The sequence below is a fragment of the Rutilus rutilus genome (assembly GCF_951802725.1).
Source record: "Rutilus rutilus genome assembly, chromosome: 11".
NCBI classification, from domain to species: Eukaryota; Metazoa; Chordata; class Actinopteri; order Cypriniformes; family Leuciscidae; genus Rutilus; species Rutilus rutilus.
Genome location: NC_140216.1, coordinates 13,707,068 through 13,729,300, shown reverse-complemented (window position 1 = coordinate 13,729,300; position 22,233 = coordinate 13,707,068). Strand labels below are relative to the sequence as shown.

Genomic DNA, 22,233 nt, shown 5'->3' with positions numbered 1-22,233 from the left:
CTTTTACATCATTATCAAACTACTAGACCTTTAAGATCTGCTCAGCGTGCCTCTAATAAGTGCCTCTGTTGCAGCCCCGTGCCTCTAAAACAGCCTCCCTCTCCACATTAGATCTTGACACTTGTGCTTAACTTCTCATTTGAAGACTTTTCTCTACTCTGTTGCTTATAACTGCCATTGGACTTATATTGTATAATGTTATATTGTACTGTACATGTGTTATATTGTGTGTTTAAATGTGTCTGTATAGTAATTTTGGTAGTGTAAGGCTGATTAATATAAATCATTTATTATAACATTATTTACTGTCACTTTTACACTTTGACTGAATGAAAGTGTTTTTTTGTTTTTCAAAAAATCTTACTGACCCCAAATGTTAGTAAGTTTGTTATTTGCCAAGTTTGTTATTTGTACACACACACACACACACACACACACACAAATAACAAACTTTGCTTGGTTTTCAGGATCTTTCTGTCATTTCCGTTCATATCTTTTTTTTTACTATAACAAAAATACTTCTTTAATTAAACTGCATTTTAAATATATGATGTTCTGGGGGAGCTTACAAAGTAAAGTCTAACCCCCATCTCTATGGTAGTTTACGAATCAGTAGTAACAGAAATGCTTACCTCAGCACTCGGCAATCATCACATTTTTGCAAGGGTTTACCGTTTTGTGATTCGAAGGAGCGCTTGTCGTTTCTGCGCATGCGCGTCGGGAATTTTAGCGACTTCCTGCCAAATAGTTGTCCCTAACACTATACGGTAACGGCGCCCCACCGAGGGAATTTCAGTTCAAGGAAACATAAAGTTTCCTCGAAAGTAGCACTTGGTGAGATGGTAAGAGTTTCTTTCCCATTTGTGTGTCATGCACTGTGAATTTGAGTGCTTTAATGAGCGGTTTAGTGTGAAATGGTAAGGTCAGTGAGCCGCGAGCTAAATAACACACGTTGGCTAACTGCTCAAACTGTGCTTAACGCTAACGTTCCATGAACACAGCGACCACTGGGAAACAGTTTATAGTTCTCCTCCTATAGTATGTGCGCCAGCAGTGATAACGTTATGCGTGTTTCCGAACATGGTCGCATTTAATGTGTGTGGTATGTGGACATCTCCGGTGAAATAGCCACAGTTTTGGAGAGAAACACTGGCTGTGTCTCAGATCCTTTTGATCTTCCTAGCGTTACCTAGGCAGCACTTTTCGGCGTCATGGGAGCAAAACGTTGTTTTTGTAACGAAATACTAAGATGTGAGATCCTCACCTTCACTGATCAGCCGTCTTTGAGTCAGTCCTGTTTAGTGTATGTTGAGGATGTCTTTAAACTTACATTACTTAAGCCTCCTGCCATTGTGATCCTCCTGCTATTGTGTTTTGTTTGATAGGTTTATGCTGTACTGTGTACAGTCAGCACACTTTTATACCTACTGATCTACAGCTCATGCAGTCTAATACTTCTATCTGAACTGATCTATATATTTTTTTCAAACTAAAACTATATATAAAAGTAAAATAGGCCTACATAAAAACCAGATTAAAAAATACAAATTGCTTTTTGTCATAATCTCTAAATGCAGGTGAAGTTTTAACATTTATATTTTTTATGTTAAAATGTAAGGTCAGTACGTTTTTTTCTAACTATTACTTTTGTTCAGCAAGGATGAAAAGAAACCGTAAACCATTTATAATGTTACAAAAAAATATAGATTTCAAATAAATGCTTTTATTCACCAAAGAATCCTAAAATAAATGCATCACGGTTTCCACAAAAATACTAAGCAGCACAGCTGTTTTCAACATTGACAATAATAAGAAATGGGGCTGGGTGTCAAATCACATGTCCCAATTCGATTTTGATTCTAAATTCGATTTTCGATTCCCTATTCGATTCTCAATTCGACTCAATGGATATAGATTTAATACAAATCTTATATTTATAAAAAAGAAGAGTGAACACAAGTTTACTATTAAACTCTTTTTATTTTAGGTACACTTGGGTACATTAAAGCTGAACCCAACTCTATATTTCAAATGCATACAATGAATAGACAGGATTTTGATGCAAGATGAAAATTTGATGCTGAAAATTGGACAAGTCAGAACAGTCGCATGCTTTGATCAAACAGGATCAGGTTGTTTTATGTTTAAGATAACACAAACATAAATTCTCACCGCATTAGCTGTAACATGGAGGCTGCAAGCCTATGAACAGTGTTGGAAAACTAATACTGGCTTTTGGGTGATAGATAAATAAATGTGGAAAAAATTGATTCACGGCCTTTGAGAATGGATTTTGAATCGACCACATTTAAAAAAAAAAAAAAAAATTATTTTATTTTTATTTTATTATTATTATTTTTTATTATAACGATTTCTGAAGGATCATGTGACACTAAAGACTGGAATAATGACTGCTGAAAATTTAGGAATAACTAATCACAGGAATATATTACTTTAAAAAAATAATTAATAGAAAATAAAAATTATATATAACGTTATATTTTTTTAATCAGATTTTTTCAGATTCTTGATCAAATAAATAACACATGACACTAAAATGTTACTGATCTCAAAAGGTAGTGTAATGGACTACTTGCACAACTACTTCCGCGTTCTACTTTTTAGGCCCTACATATCGGGAGTTTCCGGTTATGCTGGGTACACACCAAAAGATAATCGGGCTGATTTTGGGCCGGTTTCCCCCCTTCCGACAATCCTAGCTATGTCCCGATTATCTTGATGGTTCTACAGATTATCTTATCAGATTTTCCCTTGGTGTGTGAGCTGTGTTAAGAGTGTCCGAACCTGATCGGAAGAACGTCGGAGCCGCCCCGATTGCGAATCGTAAATATTCAACATGTTTACGATCAGAAATCCTGATGTGTGGGGGGAACCCCGAGGACAAACGCGCGCACGCTCTGGAGATTAGCTCGTGAAACGAAACAATATCCAATCAGAAAGCGAGATGATGGAAGACAGAAGCATAACAAACGCAGTCATGGCGCAGCACAAAGTGAAATTGATGTGGACAGCAGAGATGGAGGATCAGCTTGTTGATTTGTGGCAACAGCACAAATGTTTATACAACGTGTTGTGTAAAACCTTTCCAAACACTATCATCGCAATTTCTTCCTGCATATCGTCCGCCATGCTTATTCTGAGGTCTCGCGAGATTTTGCGAGATTTCCTGTGTTCACAGTCGATACTCTAGTTGAAAATCTGTTCGTGTGTGGAGCAAAACGGTTAAATCTAGGATTTTTTGTCCTCATGTTTGTGGTCTATCACATTTTGAAAATCTTATAAGATGGAAAAAATCCTTTGGTGTGTACCCAGCATTAGAGCATACATGAGAATGCAGATTATCACTACGTTTTATGGATACCAATTGATTAAAACAATGAATAATGATCTCTGTATTAATTATCTTGAGCCTGCTGAAATGTTCCTATAAATATATTTTCTTTCCAACTGTGCATTCTGAATAATAAATAGGCTAAATATATTTATCCACTAACCTGCAGCCTATATGCTCGTTTTCTCATTAACAGTGTTTTTCTCTTACTGCCTGTTGAGTTTAAATTTTTTAATGAATTTGACTAATATAAAGGATGGCTTGTGTGCGTTGTTGCTTTATTCCAGTCTTTTAAAATAGTTGAATGAATGAATGAATGCTCGCGAGGTGCCTGTAACGATGTTAAATAGGCTATAGGCTATTTAATTAATCTTAAACAGTAACACACACAGCATAGAGGATAATGACAGTCAACTACTTTGAATGTTAATTAAGCATTTTGGGCATAAACATGTAAATAGTAAAAAGATTGACATTGAAAAATGACACAATGATAAATGTTTGTGGTTCGTACTGATGTTATTCACCTGTTCTCGCACACTTCAGCGTCGCGGTCACTAGTTTAGACGAACATTGACACCCTGTGGTGAAATAATGGCGTATTTTTAACAGCCGCAGATTTCTCAGATCGGCTTGGTTTGGATTAAAACTTTGGATTAATAATTCTGCACACAGTAAACATCAGAATATCCATTCTCCTGTTAATACAAATTTCCACATTTTTAAATCTTATTGCGGACACTCGTTTGTTCAACTCATTGACCACAGTACATTGAAAGTAAACATAACCGGAAATAAGTGAGATGTACTATTTCCAAACGGAAGTGCTGCGCATTACGAAGCTCAGTGCAAGTGGTCCATTACTTTGTATTTTAATTAAGTCATATTATGCCTTTGAAATAGAGTGGTGCAGGTGTGACATCACTTATTTAGCACTTCGGGTTCCATCGTCCCAAAGTCAATAGGTTTTTTGAATGGGGTTTTGGTTAAATGGCTGAAATAGTAAAGGTAAATGGCAGAAATGTAAACTCAGTCCGCTTTTACAGCATCGTCATGGTTATAATTGTGCTCTAGCAAACTAATTCTAACTCAAACGTTCTGGGAAAATGTTTTTAGATAAAAACTGAAAGAGTTGTCAAAAGCTTCATGATGGTTATGACGTTGAATTCATGGGGCCATTGTGTAGTTTGTTTATAGCCTACCTTTAGCTTTTTACTTCTGGCAACTGCATCTAAGCTTCAAAATTCATAAAAGCTGTGTTCATCTGTGATAGTTATCTTGATGGACAAAAACTTTTGTGATCACAGAGCTTGTTTTTGTGATAATCCAACCTATGAGACAATCCTGTTGGGTTTTTGTCGAGGGGTCCAGGCTAGGGATGGACGATATGGCCAAAATTTATATCACGATATGTTTCTTAATTTCGGTCGATACGATATAATTCCGATATTGATATGAACAATATAAAAGCCTCAGAAAAACTGATGAACACCACGGATGTCTGTATCTACAAACTTCTGAAAATTTTATTTGCCAAGTCTATGAAACCTCCTCCAATAAAACTATATAATATTTTAGAAATAAACAGTAAAAAATAAATGAATGTTCACCTTTTATTTGTATTTAGCCTTGATACAAACAAGAAATGTAAAATCATCGTCAAATAAACACAAGACTCTCAACGTATTAATATCTTTAACTTTAAACTATAAAATAGGCTGATTATATTGTTCTTATAGATTGAAACAAAAGTGCTTCAGCCAGGATAAAGATTATGAAAAGTGCTCAGAGTTGCATAAAAACGAGTGATCAACAAAAGAACACATGTTGCTGGGGTAGGGGCATAAGTTTACATGCACAACTTTTGTTTCAGTCGGACTGAATTCATTCCGATTGATGAATCTGAATGTAGTGTTTACATGAACGCTAAACATGTGATCGGGTTGATGTGAAAAATTGAAAAGCCTGACAATATCTCTGTTAATACCTTTAAGTATTGTGGTATTACGCCATGTTTCTCAGTGAGACGCCCACAACTCGTAAAGATCGGGTCTTAGAGAAAATCCCGAGCTACCCACTGGTATTTACGACATTGTGGTGGCGTTCAAGTGAGTTCAACTCGTAAATACGATCTATACGAGATGAACGCACCAAAATTGAACTTGTTAAATGAATTCGTTATTTACTGAATTAATTGTAGATAGCAAACTATTTAAATTAAGGGGACTCCTGCGTCTGCATTTTATACATACATACATACATACATGCATACATAAGTAAGTAAATGTTTATGTGAAAATTGTCTTTGCTTGCAGATGTATTAAAAACTTGGAAGCCTGAAGCTGAAGTTTAATGTCTGATGCTTTTGTATGTAGAGTTTTATTGCAAACTTGTTACAATTTTAAAGGGTAACTTCACCCAAAATGATATTTTTAATGAAATCTGAGAGCTTTTTGTCCTTCTATTGACAGCCTATGAAACTACCACTTTCAAGCCCCAGAATAGTGGTAAAAAGACATTGATGTTAAAAGTAATAAAAAGACATTGACATTGATGAGAGCACCATGACACATGCGTGTTACTTCATAAAACTGAGGTTAAATAATCCAAGTGGTTTAACCTAAATTTTATGTAGTGACACGAGTGCTTTGTTTGTGCAAAAAAAAACATAATTTGCCACTATTTACAAAATAATCATCTCCAACGCGCGTGCACACAACGTCTGCTCATGACACGCATGTGCATGTGTTGTGCTCTCGTGAACGCGTCAACAATATTCTTTGTTTAATGATAATTATATAGAACATTTTTTATTTAACTAAACTGGAATTATTGCCAATTAAATTCATAATGCTTAATACAAGTATTATGAAGTAAAATGTTGGTAAAAATAAGCGGTTTCATACTTTTCACAAAATGAACACAAATTTCCTCTATTTACACTTATATAACAACAATAATTAAAACATTTAATCATGAAACAAACTGAATAAAATTTGAGTAAATTCATTGAAACCAATTCCCCCTTATGCCATTCCAAACATATAATGGAATATTTTGATAAATGTATGTTTGTTTGTTTGTCTGTCACTGGTCCAGTGTTGTTTTGGACTTTGACTTTCATTGTATGAGTAATAACAGAATATTTTGGTCATAAGCAGGTTTGGAGTGACATTGGGTTGAGGAAATGATGACAGAATTTTCACTTTTGGGTAAACTATCACTTTATAGATCCCTTTTCAGTTAGTAAACATGGTGACATTTTTTGTGGGCGGAGCTTAGGTTGAGGCAGTGCGATTCCTCTGGCCGCTTCACTTGCTAGTTAGCAAGTTTTGTTAGCTTGTTTTTTAACAATGACTGGAGAAAATCCGATTTTATCTTAATGTGTAAGGTCACTCACCGTCCATTACAGTGCAATTTTAATGATGTGAATATTTTCTAGAAATAAAAATTCCAGATACAGCAAATTCATTTTTTAACTATGTATTTGATTATTCTTTCTTAACAGGTTCTTCAAAAAGTCTAGTCACAATCAATCACAACAATGTATACAATCATAGATGATTCACAAATAATCAAAATAGTTTAGGAAACATTATGCGATAATTTCAAATTGGAGCCTTTACACCGTCGATTCTTGCGCCCAACAACACAAGAAGGTGACATTTTAAGCTCCTTATATAACTGAATCTGTGCCGGTTTGTATTGGCTGCCTCTAGTTTTCCCTTTGTTTTTGCCTCCGTTTTGCCTCTGCCGTGAGCCCGTGACGTAATTGTGATGTCGCCGCAAAAAGGGTCTATAGATGGTCTGTGTAACTTTCTAAATTTATTTCAAAAAGTGTTTCAGATTTTCATTTCACTTGTTTTTTCCATTTCCACATCACTTTCCTGGGACATTGGGCTGTACGTTGCAAAAGCATCGCTCAGGGCTTCACGTGTTTTACTAAACATCGTAGTCCCATATTTACATGAATGACGCTTTGGTAAGCGTCTGCTAAACTGGCTCAAGTGTAAGTGAGCGTCTGACCTGCTTTTCCCTTTCCTGCTTCATATACCAATTATATAAATGCAGTTTAAAGAAGGCATGAGGTGAATAAAATTAGGTTAGATCTTATCCTCGCCCACCCTTTGGATGTGACAGCTTGCGCAGAAACACCTAATGCCTTTTTGATATAATCAGGAAAGAATACAAGCTTCCTAGTTTTCACCAAATGTAGGTTAGTAAACATGTAAGGAGAGGCGGACATCTAACCCAGGCATGTGCGCTGAAGAGTGGGAGGGTACGGGGGAAACATCTGGTGCTTTTGTGGGGCACCTCACGTGCCGGTGCCGAGCTCACCTGCCACGAGGGTGAGAGTGGGATTAGGCCCCGCAAGCCCCACTTGTTCCCCTGACTTTCCCATGATACTCAGCACCGTAACCGCGCACACAGACAAATGACAAGGATCAACCCCAGTGAGGTGGAGAGCATATATAAAGATGTCTCACAGTGTTGGCTTATGTCTTTCACGCAGGGCCTTGGCCAAAGCAGAAGCAGCGGCAACTGCAGAGACTGACGGCGCGGATTTACTTTGGCCGACGGTGAAGACGTCATCTTTCGCAGCCATGAACGAGTCGCAAGAGGTGCCTGAGCTACCTGTGAGTACACTGCACTGACATCTTTCATATTTGTCCATATGACTGAATTTGTTCAAAACACAAATTTCATCATTCATTTGAAAATCTATTTTTTCAAGCATGAAAGTTTTTAGTAAAAAGAAATACATGTAAATATAGCTGTTTATTACTATGTACTGTTATATTGTTTCACTTAATCATACCAGTACAGGAATGAAGACAGATTCATAAGTAGCTGACAAATAGAATGAATTTCTTCTTGTTCGGCATCAAGACATTTATTTTAGGTGCATTTTAATCGCCTTTTAGCTTTTGTATTTCGTTCAAAAATAGCCCTGCAGTCTGACAAATGGGAAATTGATGAGGACTTTTCTTGAGTGAACTGCTAAAAAGACTTGACTAGTTGATTGTGAAATTTCTGTTTAACGTTAATGAAATCAGTCGTTGTGCACAACCCTAATTAGTAGTTTAGATTATGTAAAGCATGTCACACTACTGCATTCTTCTGTCACTGCATGAAATGCTTCACATTATTATGTCAAATGCCATCAGCCACTGTAAATAAACACGCTGAGAGATGTAATATATAAATGTATGCTCTTTTTCTCTGTTGTTTTGATTGAATAGACAAAGAAAGCTCGGCATGATCCAGAAGTGAATCAGGAGGGAGATTCACGGTAAGTTCATGTGCATTTTCATTACAGTGTATGGTTCATTACATATTTTCATATGCATTTTCATTATAGGGTGTGGTGTATTTCATATTCTTATGTGTAGCCTGCATATAGGCTATAGCATACTAGTTAAAGGGATAGTTAACCCAAAAATGAAAATTTGCTGTTAATTTACTCACCCTCAGGCTATCCAAGATGTAGGGGACTTGTTTTCTTCTTCAGTAGAACAGTAAATAACATTTTTAGCTGAAACCGTGGTCCTGCCCAATCTTTAATGTTATGAGACAGCATTTTTTTTATCAGGACAAACTTTTAAGGACTTATTTATGGATCCAGATTTTGCACAAGTACATTTAAAGAATATTTTATAGAATTGTACTCATTTTGTACTTGTACTTATTTTTGTGTTTGTTTTGTTTTTTTGTCTAAGTTTGTTTTCATTATATTGTACTTATGATATTATGTTGTTAAATGTTTAATATGTATCTGCCATGGAATAGCCGGTGATGCTGATATGGCAATAAACTCAAATACTATTACTACTATTGAAACCGTGGTCCTCTGTGATTCATATAATGCAAGTCAATAGGTGCCATCACTTTGAGATTCAAAAAAACATATGCAGACAAAACAAAATTAATACCTGTGGCTCCTGACAATACAGTGGACCTCACTGAAGAAGCCAAACAATTGGTCTATGCAAGAAACTGAACATTATTTACAACATTATTTTTTAAGGATTAGACTGCTAGGATGTGAACATGCTATTCTAAGCAGTACAGATACAAGGAACTGGATATAAGATCATAATCTTGCTCTATTACTGTTGTACCCTTGAGCAATTAAGGGGAAAGAGAAAGAACAAAGAGTGTCTTGTCAGATTAAAGCATGATGTCATTTGGTGTCATATTTAACAAAATGTCAGAAAATATTTAGTATCAGAACAGCTAGCTACTCTTGGCCACTCATGCGAAATCTGGAAGCTGACAATTTTCAAACCAAAACTCAGAGGCTCATTTCATGTTTCATTGTTGTTGTTATACATTAAGAGAACAACAGGATACATTTCTAAAAGTCGTTCTTTTGCAGTGTGGTTGCTAATGACAGCAGTGACTCCCCAAACCAGGACGAATCAACAGCACAGTCAGAAGTCAATTCATATCCACCATCATCTGTGGCTCACTTGCACTTAAGTAAGTAGGTTTCTGCTTTAATTTTCATCATCTGAAATACTTTGTTTATTTCAGGGTGGTAAAAGGTGCATGTGAATTGGGCAGGGCAATTATATCAAATATATTTTGTTGACTGTTTATAGGGCTGTCTTGATAACCGCAATATTGTAATACCGCGATACTGACAAGCCAATAGCAGAGGAATGCAAGCAACCGTTGCAACCGTGATGTTCACGTTTTTTCATAATGCTATACCCTTCTTGTTTTACACTTTTACACATGCGTGTGTATTGAATGTTAAATACGTTAATAATAAGAGTGAAGAATGTAAAAACATTTTTTCCTGTGTTTCAGTTGTTTTAGGTCGGTTCTTTTTTAAGCATTTTGTGGTTTGCGTTATTCTCCTGTCTTTTCATTCAATGTTTGGATTTTTAATAAAGCCGGTTTTGTTTTTGAATCTGTCTTTGTGTCTGCTGACCACATCGTTGCACTTATTTATATAGCAAAAAAAAGAAAAATAATCTTTAAATATGACGATAATATCGTATATCACAATATTGAGCCACTCAAAATCCACGCAAGGCGAATTCCTTCACCGCAACAGCCCTAACCATTTACCAACATTGTGAATATTGCAATGATTTTAACACCTTTTTTATTTGTCCATTAAGTATGAGAGTGATAGTAACGAGATCACATTTCTGATTTACACAACAGGAGCAAACTTTTAGCTGAGGTTCAATTTTTGTATTGTTAAATATATTGGTTTCACCATTTTTATTTGTTATAAAAAAGGTGTAAACTTTTTTTAAATTAAAACAGTTTAATTTTTACTGTTTTACTTATATTACACTTTTTAAATATATTTTGTTGCTATAATTGCTTTATTGAATTGATGGTTCATCTGATTGAAACACGTATGTTATTTTAGATAGATATTGAATATTGTCAATATTGTCATGCCCCACATGTATTTGTGTAAAAATACGTGTAAATATTATCCACCCCCTCAATGTCTCCAGCAGTGCCTGGGGGTCCAGAACAGTCAAATCAAGAGACAATATCAAGATCCCAGGGCTGTGTCACAGAAAATGCATATACTCATAATGGTAAGGCCCATTTACTATATCAGGAGGACAAGAGATGCTGTCTTGCTCAGATGTTGATTTGATTTAAAGCATAATACCATTGTTCCGAACCTCCCTGTTTTTAACAGCAGTGACGTGCAAAGACCTCACCACAACCACAGCCACTGAATATACCTCACAGATCTACCAAGGAAGCAAGTAAGTACTGAAAGTTATCTTAAAATGGGTTTGTATTTTGTTTAATAAAAACATCTGTTTAATAAAACCTGAACTGAATAGTCTAGCATGTCATTTGGAATCAATATGGGATCATAATCGACCCTCTTTGCTTGCTTAAGAAATTGACTTATTGTGCATGTACATAATATATCCATAAATGTTGTTTCAATCCATGATAGGGTTTTTCTTTTATGTATGAGAGTGATATATAGCTTGGACTTGGTGCTGGTAGCCCAATGAACAGGACAATGGTGACACCAGAATAAAAATATTCATGATTCTGAAGCTGGAAATACAGAATTATTTTAGAAGTATATGCTTGCACTCTGTTACTGACTAGATATATTTAAAATAATGTATGACACTTTTTTACTGGTAACATAAGACATTTGGCACTATTAGGATCCACAAATATTCCCCCATTGCATTATTATACAGTATATTCAACATTATATATAGTAGTTTAATGTAGTACTGACACTAAAACTCTGTAAACTAAAAAACAAGTAATAAAAACTCAGTGAGTGTTTTAGCGCAATTTTCTCACCTCATGGGATCACAAAACTAAGAGATAGTAAATCTTTTCCTGGATTTTTTTTGTGCGGTCCCGAGATTAGACCTTCCTTAACATAATGCCGAAAACCCGAAGTCTCTAGGTGGTCTGGTTGAGGAGTAGATAGAAGTGCAAGATTGGTGCGCACAGACGCACAGAACAGAAATCATGAGTTAACAATCGCAATTTGTCTGGTGGAAAATTGCGCTAAAAATTCTCACATAGTAATTTTTATTTTGGGTGAAGTATGCACAAGACAGATTGTCACTTCCAATGACACATTTACATTTTTGTATAGCAATATATTGTTACACCCCTAGTTAAGACATTTTAATGAAAGTTTTTAAGCGCATTTGTTTTTCTTTGAAATAACATGCACAGATGAATTGTTCATAAGACTAGTAACATTATTAAGAAAGTAAATGGTGTCAGTTTTGAATACACGTTGACTAAGATCATACCACATATTGAACGGTTGGTTTAAGTCAAATTGAATATGTTGTCTACCCTGACTAAAGTCTATAGCAGCCTCCCTAAGTACAGTGGTGATTTTGAATGTTCAGCTATTAACTCTCCTCCATTATTCTTCAGCACGGCTGTCACTGCATATGCCAGCCAAGTGGCTTTCCCCTCCCTGGGCCAGTCGACCGTATACAGCGGCTTTCCTCAGTCCGGCCAGACGTACGGACTGCCACCATTTGGTCTGTGCTTCACCCAGTTGCTGTCTGTGCTTTAATTCATCTGAACACTCATTCCACTTAAACTCTCACCCTGCATTCACACTGTACGCTGGCAGTCAGATCAGTTCACGTCTACATTACATCCAGTTCCTAACCTCCCTCTAATCACCACTTTCGTCTCTGCATCCCTTTTCTCCTCCACTCTTTGCCCTCTCTTGCGCCATCTATCCATGCACGGCCTCAGGCTCCATGTGGCCGGGCTTAAAGACAGAGTCGCGGCTGCCCGAGGCGCCCTCTGTTGGCCAGACGGGGTTTCTCAGCTTCAGCTCAGCCTATACCTCAACCCAACCCAACCAGATCCACTACTCCTACCCCAGCCAAGGCAAGCCTGCTACTGCTCTCTGTGTGTGTCTCTACACGCTCTCTGCACCTCACAGCCTTATCAATACAGGACCGCTGAGGACAAAGATCTGACCGGTTCCATCCGCCAAAACCTTTTCATTAACACTCATACAGCATTTCATTCAGAAATATTTATCATGATCGCCAATAATTTTTAGTACTGAGCTGTTCACTGCATGTGTTTTTGGCATCCTTTATAATAATTATTCTTCCTCATTCAGGTTCCTGTTTCACTACATCCAGTGTGTACACTAATATCCCCCCAGGAACTGCCGTGACCACAGCCGCTGGCACACATCAGGTGAGTGTGGAGCAAGGAACTCAGTACTGGAAAGGACAGAGTAACTCATTTGAGTATGCTGTTGATGCTTCTTGGATTAGATGCACACTTTATTTGACCTAAGTTGAAGTCATATTTTGTTATACAGGTTGTCTCACTTTAACTACAAATTCTGTGAGTCTGTAGATGCAATGCTCTGCTCATTTAGTTAGCTGAGGTATGTGATGTCATGACTAAGACATTATATAGTGTAGAACAAAGTTAAAAATGCAGAAACATGTTCTTGATCATGATATGTTACAATATAATTTTTTAGGAAGTGATTCAAAAAATAGAAAAAGAAAAAATAGATAGTAAAAAAATAGATTATTGTTCTGAGAATAGATTCTCAGATTTCAAACAGTTAATTATCATTTCAACCATTACATTTTGACAGACTTATTAGATTTCAGAAAAGTAGGTTGTTTTACATTTGGGAATAAAAGCTTGAAACAATCAGTTTGCTTTGGTTACTTTTTGTTGAACAAACAATGAACACGATTTTAATTTATATGAATGCTGTATATTGTTTCTTAAGAGTGGTCACATTTCTGATGTCCCCTTTTTATTTTTTTAGGAGTTTTCAAATTACAACTCTCTTGGCCAGAGTCAGTTCTCCCAGTACTACGTCCCTCCTCCCAGTTACCTGTCCGCTGGGCTGCCCAGCAATGATAGAGATGGAGCAGGTGTAGTGGCACCTGGATATCCAGCCATTAAGACAGAAGGCAGTGCCTCTGCAAACCTGCCCAACACAACAGGTTGGTTATCATCTTCTCTCTGTAATTTGCAGTAAACATTTTCAATTATTTAAAACTTTCTATATACGAGTACTAGACTTTTTTAAATATAATTTATAATGGTGTCAGCATTTTTTATTAAGAAAATATTTTTATTCAACATGGGCACATTAAATTGATCATAAATTACAGTAAATAAACTTGTTACAAAAGCTTTCTTATTCAAATAAATGCTGTAATTTTTAACTTTCTCATCAAAGAGTCTTGAAATAACAAAAATATTAAGTAGCTGTAAACTTATAATAGTAAGAAATGTTTTTTGAGCAGCAATTCAGCATATTAGAATGATTTCTGAAGGATCATGTGACACCAAAGATTTGTCACCACAGGATTAAACTAGATTTTAAAATTGTATTAAAATGAAAAACAGTTATTTAAATTCTAATAATATTTCACAATATTATTGTTTGTACTATCTTTGATCAAGTAAACGGTGAGCTGGTGAGCTACAAAAGACTGAGATGTTTAAAATAAAACATTATAAACTCCCAAACTTTAGTCAAAATGACTGGTTAAAAAAAAGTTGCATTAATATATGAATTCATTCATATAATAATTTTAATGTATAAAATAAAAATAATTTTAATAGTAATTTTTAAGTTTTAATAGTAAATGCAAGCAAAAATGTTTCTCTGTACAGGTCCTGGTCTAGATCATGTTGTCATTGTGAATGCTCCTCATTCTTCTCTGGCTCTCACTGAAGTTCATATTTTTGCTTATTCCACCAGATGCATCCCCAGGTGTGACGCTCCCAACTGGTGTGGCTCTGCCTGCTGGGATGGCCCTTCCCACAGGAGCACAAGACCAGGACGAGCCCAACCGCAAAAACCCTCCTAGCAAAGCTAAAGGCAAAGCCAAGAAACCAGACGGTTCCCAGTCCACAGACAATGACCTTGAGGTAATGCAGCAGCTTGCATAGTTTTAGAGACATATTCTAACCTCTAAAAAGGTATGCCCATGTGGAAACTAAATAGAAACCCCTTGCAACAGCACTGAAAAATTCACTTGTACTTGCATTGCATTCTGACACAGTAAAGGGATAGTTCACCCAAAAAAAAAAATTCTGTCATTTACTCACCCTCAAGTTTTTCCAAACCTGTATGAATTTCTTTCTTCTGCTGAACACTAAAGAAGATATTTTGAAGAATATGGGAGTTATGACCTCTTGTGGTCTAGGGTTAAAAGAAGTAACATTGAGATTATGATTTGGAGTGATGGTGGTGGCAAGAGACAACACGAAACGAAGTAATGCAAAAGAAAAGTAATTTATTATGCATAAGTGAAAATAACTGCAAAATTTTTTGGATAATAGTAAGCAAAATATTTACAGATCAAAGAAATATCAGATAAATAAGTAGACCCAAGAGAAACAGGGATGCAATTAGTGAAAAAAAAAACTCAGTCTAACTTGTAATTTAACCTCTAACCAATCAATTAATGGGCCTCATTGACTAGCATAGTGTGGGGAAAAAAACACAATGGAAGTCAGTGGGTTCCATCAATTATTTGGTTACCGCCATTCTTCAAAATATATTCTTTTGTGTTCAGCAGAAAAAAGAAATTCATACAGGTTTGGAACAACATGAGGGTGAGTAAATGATGACAGATTTTTCATTTTTGGGTGAACCATCCTTTTAAATTGAGCTTGCTTAGCTAAACAGAGGGTCAGCTTTACAATTTATTTATATTTGCTAAATGTACAAAATAAAGTGTTTAATCATGAGATGAACATACTATGTGTATTGTGCAGCAAACATGACACAAGTCTTTTTCTTTTATCAGCGTATCTTCTTGTGGGATCTGGATGAAACCATTATCATTTTCCACTCTCTTCTTACTGGTTCATTTGCACAGAAGTTTGGCAAGGTACAGCAAATTGCTTTTTTTGTAATCTTAAAGGTATTTGCAGTTGATTTGTTGATCATCTGTTATTTTCGCTTTTCACATTCTTGTTGTTTTCTGGGATGGTTTTATTTATTCAGGACCCCGCAACAGTTCTCAATCTGGGTCTTCAGATGGAAGAGTTGATCTTTGAGCTTGCAGACACGCATCTCTTTTTCAATGATCTGGAGGTAAGTGTAGCGGAACACAAGGGTCAGTTTGCTGTCTGTTAGGTTCATGAAAATAACATTTACCTCTGCTGTCAAAACAGGAATGTGATCAAGTCCATGTTGATGACGTTGCTTCAGATGACAATGGGCAGGATTTGAGGTAATGCAACTTGAGCTTTCCAGCAACTTCTTACACCAGCAAATTGCTTTTCAATTGTGCTTTGCTTATATCCTCAAAACACACACATTGCTGTTATATTTATGACAAAGGCTACGTGTGAAAGCTCTTTTTTTGTAATAGTTTTTTGATTAGTCTATATTGTATCTAATATTGATCATTCTGGCTTAGCAACTACAACTTCTCCAGCGATGGCTTTAGCGGGCCCAGTGCGGGCGGTGGTCCGGGTTCCACCGCAGCGGTACAGGGAGGAGTAGAGTGGATGCGTAAGCTGGCTTTCAGATATCGCCGTCTCAAAGAGATCTACAACGGATTCCAGGGGAATGTGGGAGGTGAGAGTGTGTCTCGTATCTCTATTTCAAATCCCGCTGCACATTCACACAGGCAGGGTCCTCGCAGGTACTTAAAACATCTTAAATTAGGTTTTATCTTTATCTTAAATATCTCTGAAAGGTATAATAAAAGTCTTAATTATCATTTCAAGAAGTCTTAAACTTAAATCTAGGAGTATAACTAAGGAGTATACTATCTAATTTTGAGTTCTTATATTCATTTTTTTATTTCTGAATTATCTTAAATTTGGAACAATACGGTATTATATTATATTTCAAGACATGATATTATATTATACAAAGTCCAGTAGTATATTTAGATTACTGCGTATTATATTATATTATATTATATTATATTATAATTTGTTTTAATGTCAACATTGCTGTTTTTTAGGTCTGCTGAGCCCAATGAAGAGAGACCTATTGCTCAGGCTTCGCTCAGAGATTGAGACCGTTACAGATGCCTGGCGGAGCACTGCCCTCAAATCACTCTTGCTCGTACAGTCAAGGTACGACTCACTAAACCTGCATCTAGGGCTGGGCAAAATTTATTTTTCAATTACCGTTTGTTCAGAATATATATTTTTTCTTTTCTTAGAAATGCATCTGAAAAAATAGGGTCGTCTTATATTCAGGGTCTAGATTTGTACATGTCAGTAATACACCCGCCTCAACAATAGGGAGCGCAAGAAGTCAGGCAGGGGAACCTGCAACTAAGGAGAGGTTATGATGCAAACTTTAAAGGGGTGGTTGATTATGATTTCACTTTTCTAACTTTAGTTAGTGTGTAATGTTGCTGTTTGAGCATGTTCAAAGCAAAGGAAGATATTTGCTTTTAAAGAAATTGTTTTTTAAGGACTACAACAAACGGCTGGTAGGGACTACACAACATTCCCCCCGGGTTAGTGACATCACTTACCCTAAAATGTACATAAACCCCGCCCCCGGGAACGCGATTTATAGATTATCATTACTGAATATGCTAATCAATGACTAGAAGATAGTTAACTCCACATCAGCTGCATAAATTCTTCAACTAACCATACAGAAATGTCCTGTTGCTTTCTACATGTTTTCACTTCTTCTTGAGTCTCCCCATCATTGTCTGACTCCGGTTTGAACATAAAAGGCTTAACGTTTTGAATTATCTTATATTTAAATCATCAGATCTGCCTCTAGGCATTAAACACTGTGTGTGAAGTGCTAGCTAGAACAACATGCTAAACAGATTTCTCCGTGCGGAACTGTTGGCTTAAATGTAGTATACATGCTAACATTGGCTATTTGTTTGTTCACAGGGGCAGATGTATGAATATTCTGGTCACCACCACTCAGCTAGTTCCTGCTTTAGCTAAAGTGCTTCTCTATGGCCTGGGTGACGTCTTTCCCATCGAGAACATCTACAGTGCTACTAAAATAGGTAACAGTTTTGGTTTACCAAAAATTAAAATTCAGATCCTCATGTCATTCCAAAGCCAGATGGTCCAGACTTGCAGAACACAAAAGGAGAATGTTGAAGATTAAAAAATTGTTCAAACTGCTGTTTTTTCTATACAGTGACCAGGGGCTGTCAAGCTCCAAAAATGTAAACTAAACTACAACCGAATAGACCTTCAGCTGTCAAAACATTGTAAATAAACATTTCCACATTCTTACTTTTGACAAAAAAAACAAAAAAAACTTTTCCACATACATACTTCTGACAAAACAATCTGTGGAAAACATGGGTTTCAGCAATAATACATCACCGTAGACCATAAGAGGTCGTATGTCTTGCGTAGACTTGGAATGAAGGCTTAGCTCATTTTGGAGCTTTCATCCACTTTCATCATTATATAGAAGAGTAGTCACAATATTCTTTGAAAATTCACCTTTTGTTTCAGGGTATTAAAATTTAAATGGTTTTGAACAACCGTGAGGCTTGATAAATGATTCCAGTATGTTCATTTTAAACATCCTCTCCTTTTAAAATCATTGGTATCAAACTGAAACTGAGCACAAGGGTACATTTACACATGGTATAGCTAACACTTGTTAGAGTAACGCTGAATGACTCGTCTGTTAACAGGAAAAGAAAGTTGCTTTGAACGCATCATCGCTCGCTTTGGGAAGAAAGTGACCTATGTTGTTATAGGGGACGGCCGTGATGAAGAGTTTGCTGCAAAGCAGGTACAATACCAGCATTTGGACATACAGTATTACATAATCCTGTCAACGTGATCACATCACAATATAATACCTCATATTATGCAATTGCAAGAGATTCCTAATGATACTGCTATTCAGGGGTTTCCAAACTTTTTCTTTTTCAAACTCTGATCTAAATTATTTACTTAAAGTATACCCTGAGGTACACTACCGTTCAAATGTTTGGAGTCAGTAAGATGTTTTTGAAAAGTCCATTATGTTCACTGAAGCAGCATTTATTTGATTACAAAAAATCAGTAATAACAGTTGTATTGTGAAATATTATTACAATTTTAAAATAACTTTTTTCTCTTTTTATATATATTTTAAATTTTAATTTATTCATGTGATGGCAAAGCTTAATTTTCAGCATCATTACTCCAGTCGTCAGTGTCACATGACCCTTCAGAAATTGTTCTAATATGCTAATTTGCTGCTCAAGAAACATTTCTTACTATCATGGTTGAAACTGTTGTGCTGCTTCATATTTTTGTGGAAACCGTGATACTTTTTTTTTTTCAGGATTCTGTTCAAAAGAACAGCATTTATTTGGAATAGAAAACTTTTGTAACATTATGAATGTCTTTAATGCCGTTTGATGCATCTGTGCTAAATGAAAGTATTATATTTTTCCCCCAAAAAAATCTTTCTGACCCCAAACTTTTGAATGCTAGTGAATTGTCATGTTTTGACTCTCCCAGTTCAATAGGCCTGACACAAAGTTTCACAAGTGTTGCTTTATTGTATTGATTTAACATTTTAATACATTTTATTGGGCAGTTCTCTCAAATTTATTCTATGCATTTGTAATCTAACAAGTTTGCCCTATCACTGTTTAGCACAACATGCCATTTTGGCGAATCTCTTCTCATGGAGACCTGATTTCCCTTCACCAAGCTCTGGAACTGGACTTCTTATAGATTGAGTTGGAGCTAAGATAAGGATCTCTCTGTTTGCACCCATCAGCAATCCCATCCACCCATCCTTACCCATCGAATCAGTGGAGCAGCTGAAGTAGAGTCTGGAATATTAGCGTTCATAGACAAGAACTCAAGAAGATCTGTGACACGACACGATCTCAAAAGCCCTCCACTCCCTCAATGGCAGCTATCCTCCCCCTAGGTTGAACCTTGCACTGGGACAACACCACCATACGTGCAGAAAAGAGGAAAACACTGTCTCCCATTCTCACTGCATCTTTCTCTTGGAAAAAGGATGTAGCTTTACCATCATCAACGGAACTGGATTCACCAAAGGAAAAAACCCATGACCAAAAGTCTGCACTGACACAGAAACTTAGGAGTGAACTTAGTTCTCTTTTCTTTTTCTTTTTTTCGAACTTTTTAAAGGGCTGAAAAGTAAGTTGGAGTCATTTTGATTTGCGCTCATTCCAAAGGTCAGGATATTGGTTCTTATGAGATGGCAGGTTACATGCTTTAGAAATGATGCATTTATTTCAGTTCTTAAAGCGGATCACAGACGTGTCCCGTTTAATATCTGTCTTCAGATGGTATCTACAGGGTTTAGCATAGATCACATTTCATTTTTACTGTATCTATATGAATTTTCCTCAGTTCCAGGGGTCTGCATGCATTTTTACCCTTCATACACACTTAATTTCTGCTTTAAATTGGGCAATATTACAAATTAGAGAGTGACAAAGGGAAACCTTATTTCTTTCAGTACATTTTGTCTTCTTTCTTGAAAGAATTAATAACACAAAAATGAGAATTGTCATCTTTTGCGTTAACTTTTGTTCCAAACCTGTTTGATTGACTTTCTTTCGTGAAGCACAAAAGGAGAATGTTTACGCTGCTCTTTTCCATACAATGAAATTTGAACTCCAAAAATCACCATAACATAACTAAAAGAAGTCAAATACGTCCACCATGTTATATGATTGAAGTCCTATGATGAGCAACCTGCCTAAATCTTTTATTTTATTTTATGAATGACTTAAGTTATTCACAAACAGCCTTCCCCTTTGCTGTAGCTCTTAAGTCTATTTCAGAGGGGATGAAGCTATGACAGAGGGGAGGATTTTCAATGAATGGCTTACTAAATTTGAGGCGGTTTTGATGACTTTTGGATTGCAGTAGACTCCCTTTCATTAAATGGACAAGAGCAGCTTAACACCTCCTGGTTTGCGTTCCACAGAAGAAAGTTATATAGGTTTGAATCGACATGATGAGAATTTTTGGGTGAGCTATTTCTTTAAAATCAATATAAAGGTGTTGTTTTGAGGGAAACTTAAGCTCCTGGAATTAAACGTCCCATTAGAAATCTATCTGTTAAATGTGTCTATAATGCAATTACGAGCCACATGAACTAACTGCATTATTGTCCCCCGAGGCGAGTCGTGTGGCTGAGTGGGATTTTGTAATATTACCTCTTGCATAAAGCCAAAATTACCCATGGATTTGAAGCTACGGGGCCCCAGCCTGTGACCTTTTTCTTTCGTTCATACGTGTTTGGGAGGAAAAACTGTGTGATAGTGTGCAATACATTTCTGATCAGTGATAAATGATTGTTTCAATTATGGTTGAAGGTGGTTTTACGAGCAGCTTGGGTCTAATATTCCCGGCTGCTGTGAGATGACTGAACATTACTGAGCCTGAAGAAAAAGCATTTTTACTCAAGCAGCTTTGACAATTAAGAATGTGTACTCTTCATTTGTTTGCGTAGATGTGCGTGTCTGTGTGTTTCTTTTCCTGTACATATTTATATTGTGCCTTTTAAATATAATCACCATTCAGTAAATGTATTATCTTAAAGGGAATTACTGAGATATGACAAACATATGCAATATGACAAACATATGTTTGTATTGTTTGTTTTGGTGAAGTGTTAACTTTGACTCAAAGGCCTATGCCGTTTATCCGTCATTTTCTTTAAGTTTGGTACTTTTTGATGTGCGCCGACTTCATCTCTGCATAAATAATTTTCCTCCATAACCCAACCAATCAGATGCTGTTATTCTTTCACTTGAATCTAAAAAAAAAATGCTCTTCTGGTGCTTTTTTCTTCTATGTCCTACTTTGTTTCCTGCATTTTTCAGGAAAAACAAAACAATGATCTAGTCCCTGTATACTGTCTATTATCTACACCTAATTGAAGATGCATGACTGTATCATGAGATTTAGGGATTTGTTACTAATGCATAGACAATCAAGGGATGTAGTAGCTCTAGAGAAAAAGTGCTCGATCTAGCCCTGGAATTACGCTTGTGCTCTTAGGTTAGTTGGAGAACCTCTGGCATGTTCAAACTGAAACTGGCTGGAGAATTAAATATCTGTACCTACACTGTTTCTGGTTTTGTGTAAGTGAAGTTCATTAAATACTTTGTGGCTGGCCTACTCGCTTGGCTTGTTTATCTCTGACTCATAATTGTCTGACTCAAAATGTCTTTAGCATAGAGTACTTATTACAGAAATAATTTACTTTAAAAGAACAATATAATGTTTTTGGACGCTTAATTGCATGTTAGTTGCAATTAAATGTAAATGTGTTATTGTTTAAATGTATATTAAATGCAGTTATATGAACTTTAGGGTGCTTTTTGACCCACTTACTAAAGTGGGTACCACTTCGTTTTTGAAATAAGGATGAAAAG

At 36.2% G+C, this 22,233-nt stretch overlaps 1 protein-coding gene across 6 annotated transcripts; it reads left to right on the top strand.

Annotated features, from left to right (window-relative positions):
- Positions 1–703: 703 nt before the first annotated feature.
- Positions 704–21,997, top strand: eya3 (EYA transcriptional coactivator and phosphatase 3). 6 transcript variants are annotated; one of them, XM_084422896.1, is made up of 19 exons: positions 704–842; positions 7,866–7,989; positions 8,596–8,645; positions 9,732–9,835; positions 10,837–10,923; positions 11,031–11,100; positions 12,266–12,375; positions 12,599–12,736; positions 12,978–13,057; positions 13,653–13,833; positions 14,601–14,770; positions 15,655–15,738; positions 15,855–15,944; positions 16,025–16,083; positions 16,273–16,433; positions 16,828–16,942; positions 17,732–17,853; positions 18,502–18,602; positions 19,460–21,997. In XM_084422896.1, exons 2-19 carry the CDS (start codon positions 7,957–7,959, stop codon positions 19,538–19,540), a joined length of 1,836 nt encoding a protein of 611 aa, XP_084279022.1. In that variant the 5' UTR covers positions 704–842; positions 7,866–7,956; the 3' UTR covers positions 19,541–21,997. The 6 variants fall into 6 exon arrangements, with proteins under 6 accessions (XP_084279022.1, XP_084279026.1, XP_084279024.1 ...); XM_084422898.1 differs by having other exon boundaries at positions 711–842; positions 11,034–11,100; XM_084422899.1 differs by having other exon boundaries at positions 720–842; positions 10,840–10,923; positions 11,034–11,100.
- Positions 21,998–22,233: the final 236 nt, after the last annotated feature.

What these genes read in the sequence shown, in the direction of transcription:
- eya3 (XM_084422896.1), top strand. Translation starts at nt 7,957, where the DNA reads ATGAACGAGTCGCAAGAGGTGCCTGAGCTACCT. An exon ending in TGTGGCTCACTTGCACTTAA is followed by an intron (nt 9,836 to 10,836) that starts GTAAGTAGGTTT and finishes CAATGTCTCCAG; the next exon opens with CAGTGCCTGGGGGTCCAGAA. An exon ending in CTCTTGCTCGTACAGTCAAG is followed by an intron (nt 16,943 to 17,731) that starts GTACGACTCACT and finishes GTTTGTTCACAG; the next exon opens with GGGCAGATGTATGAATATTC.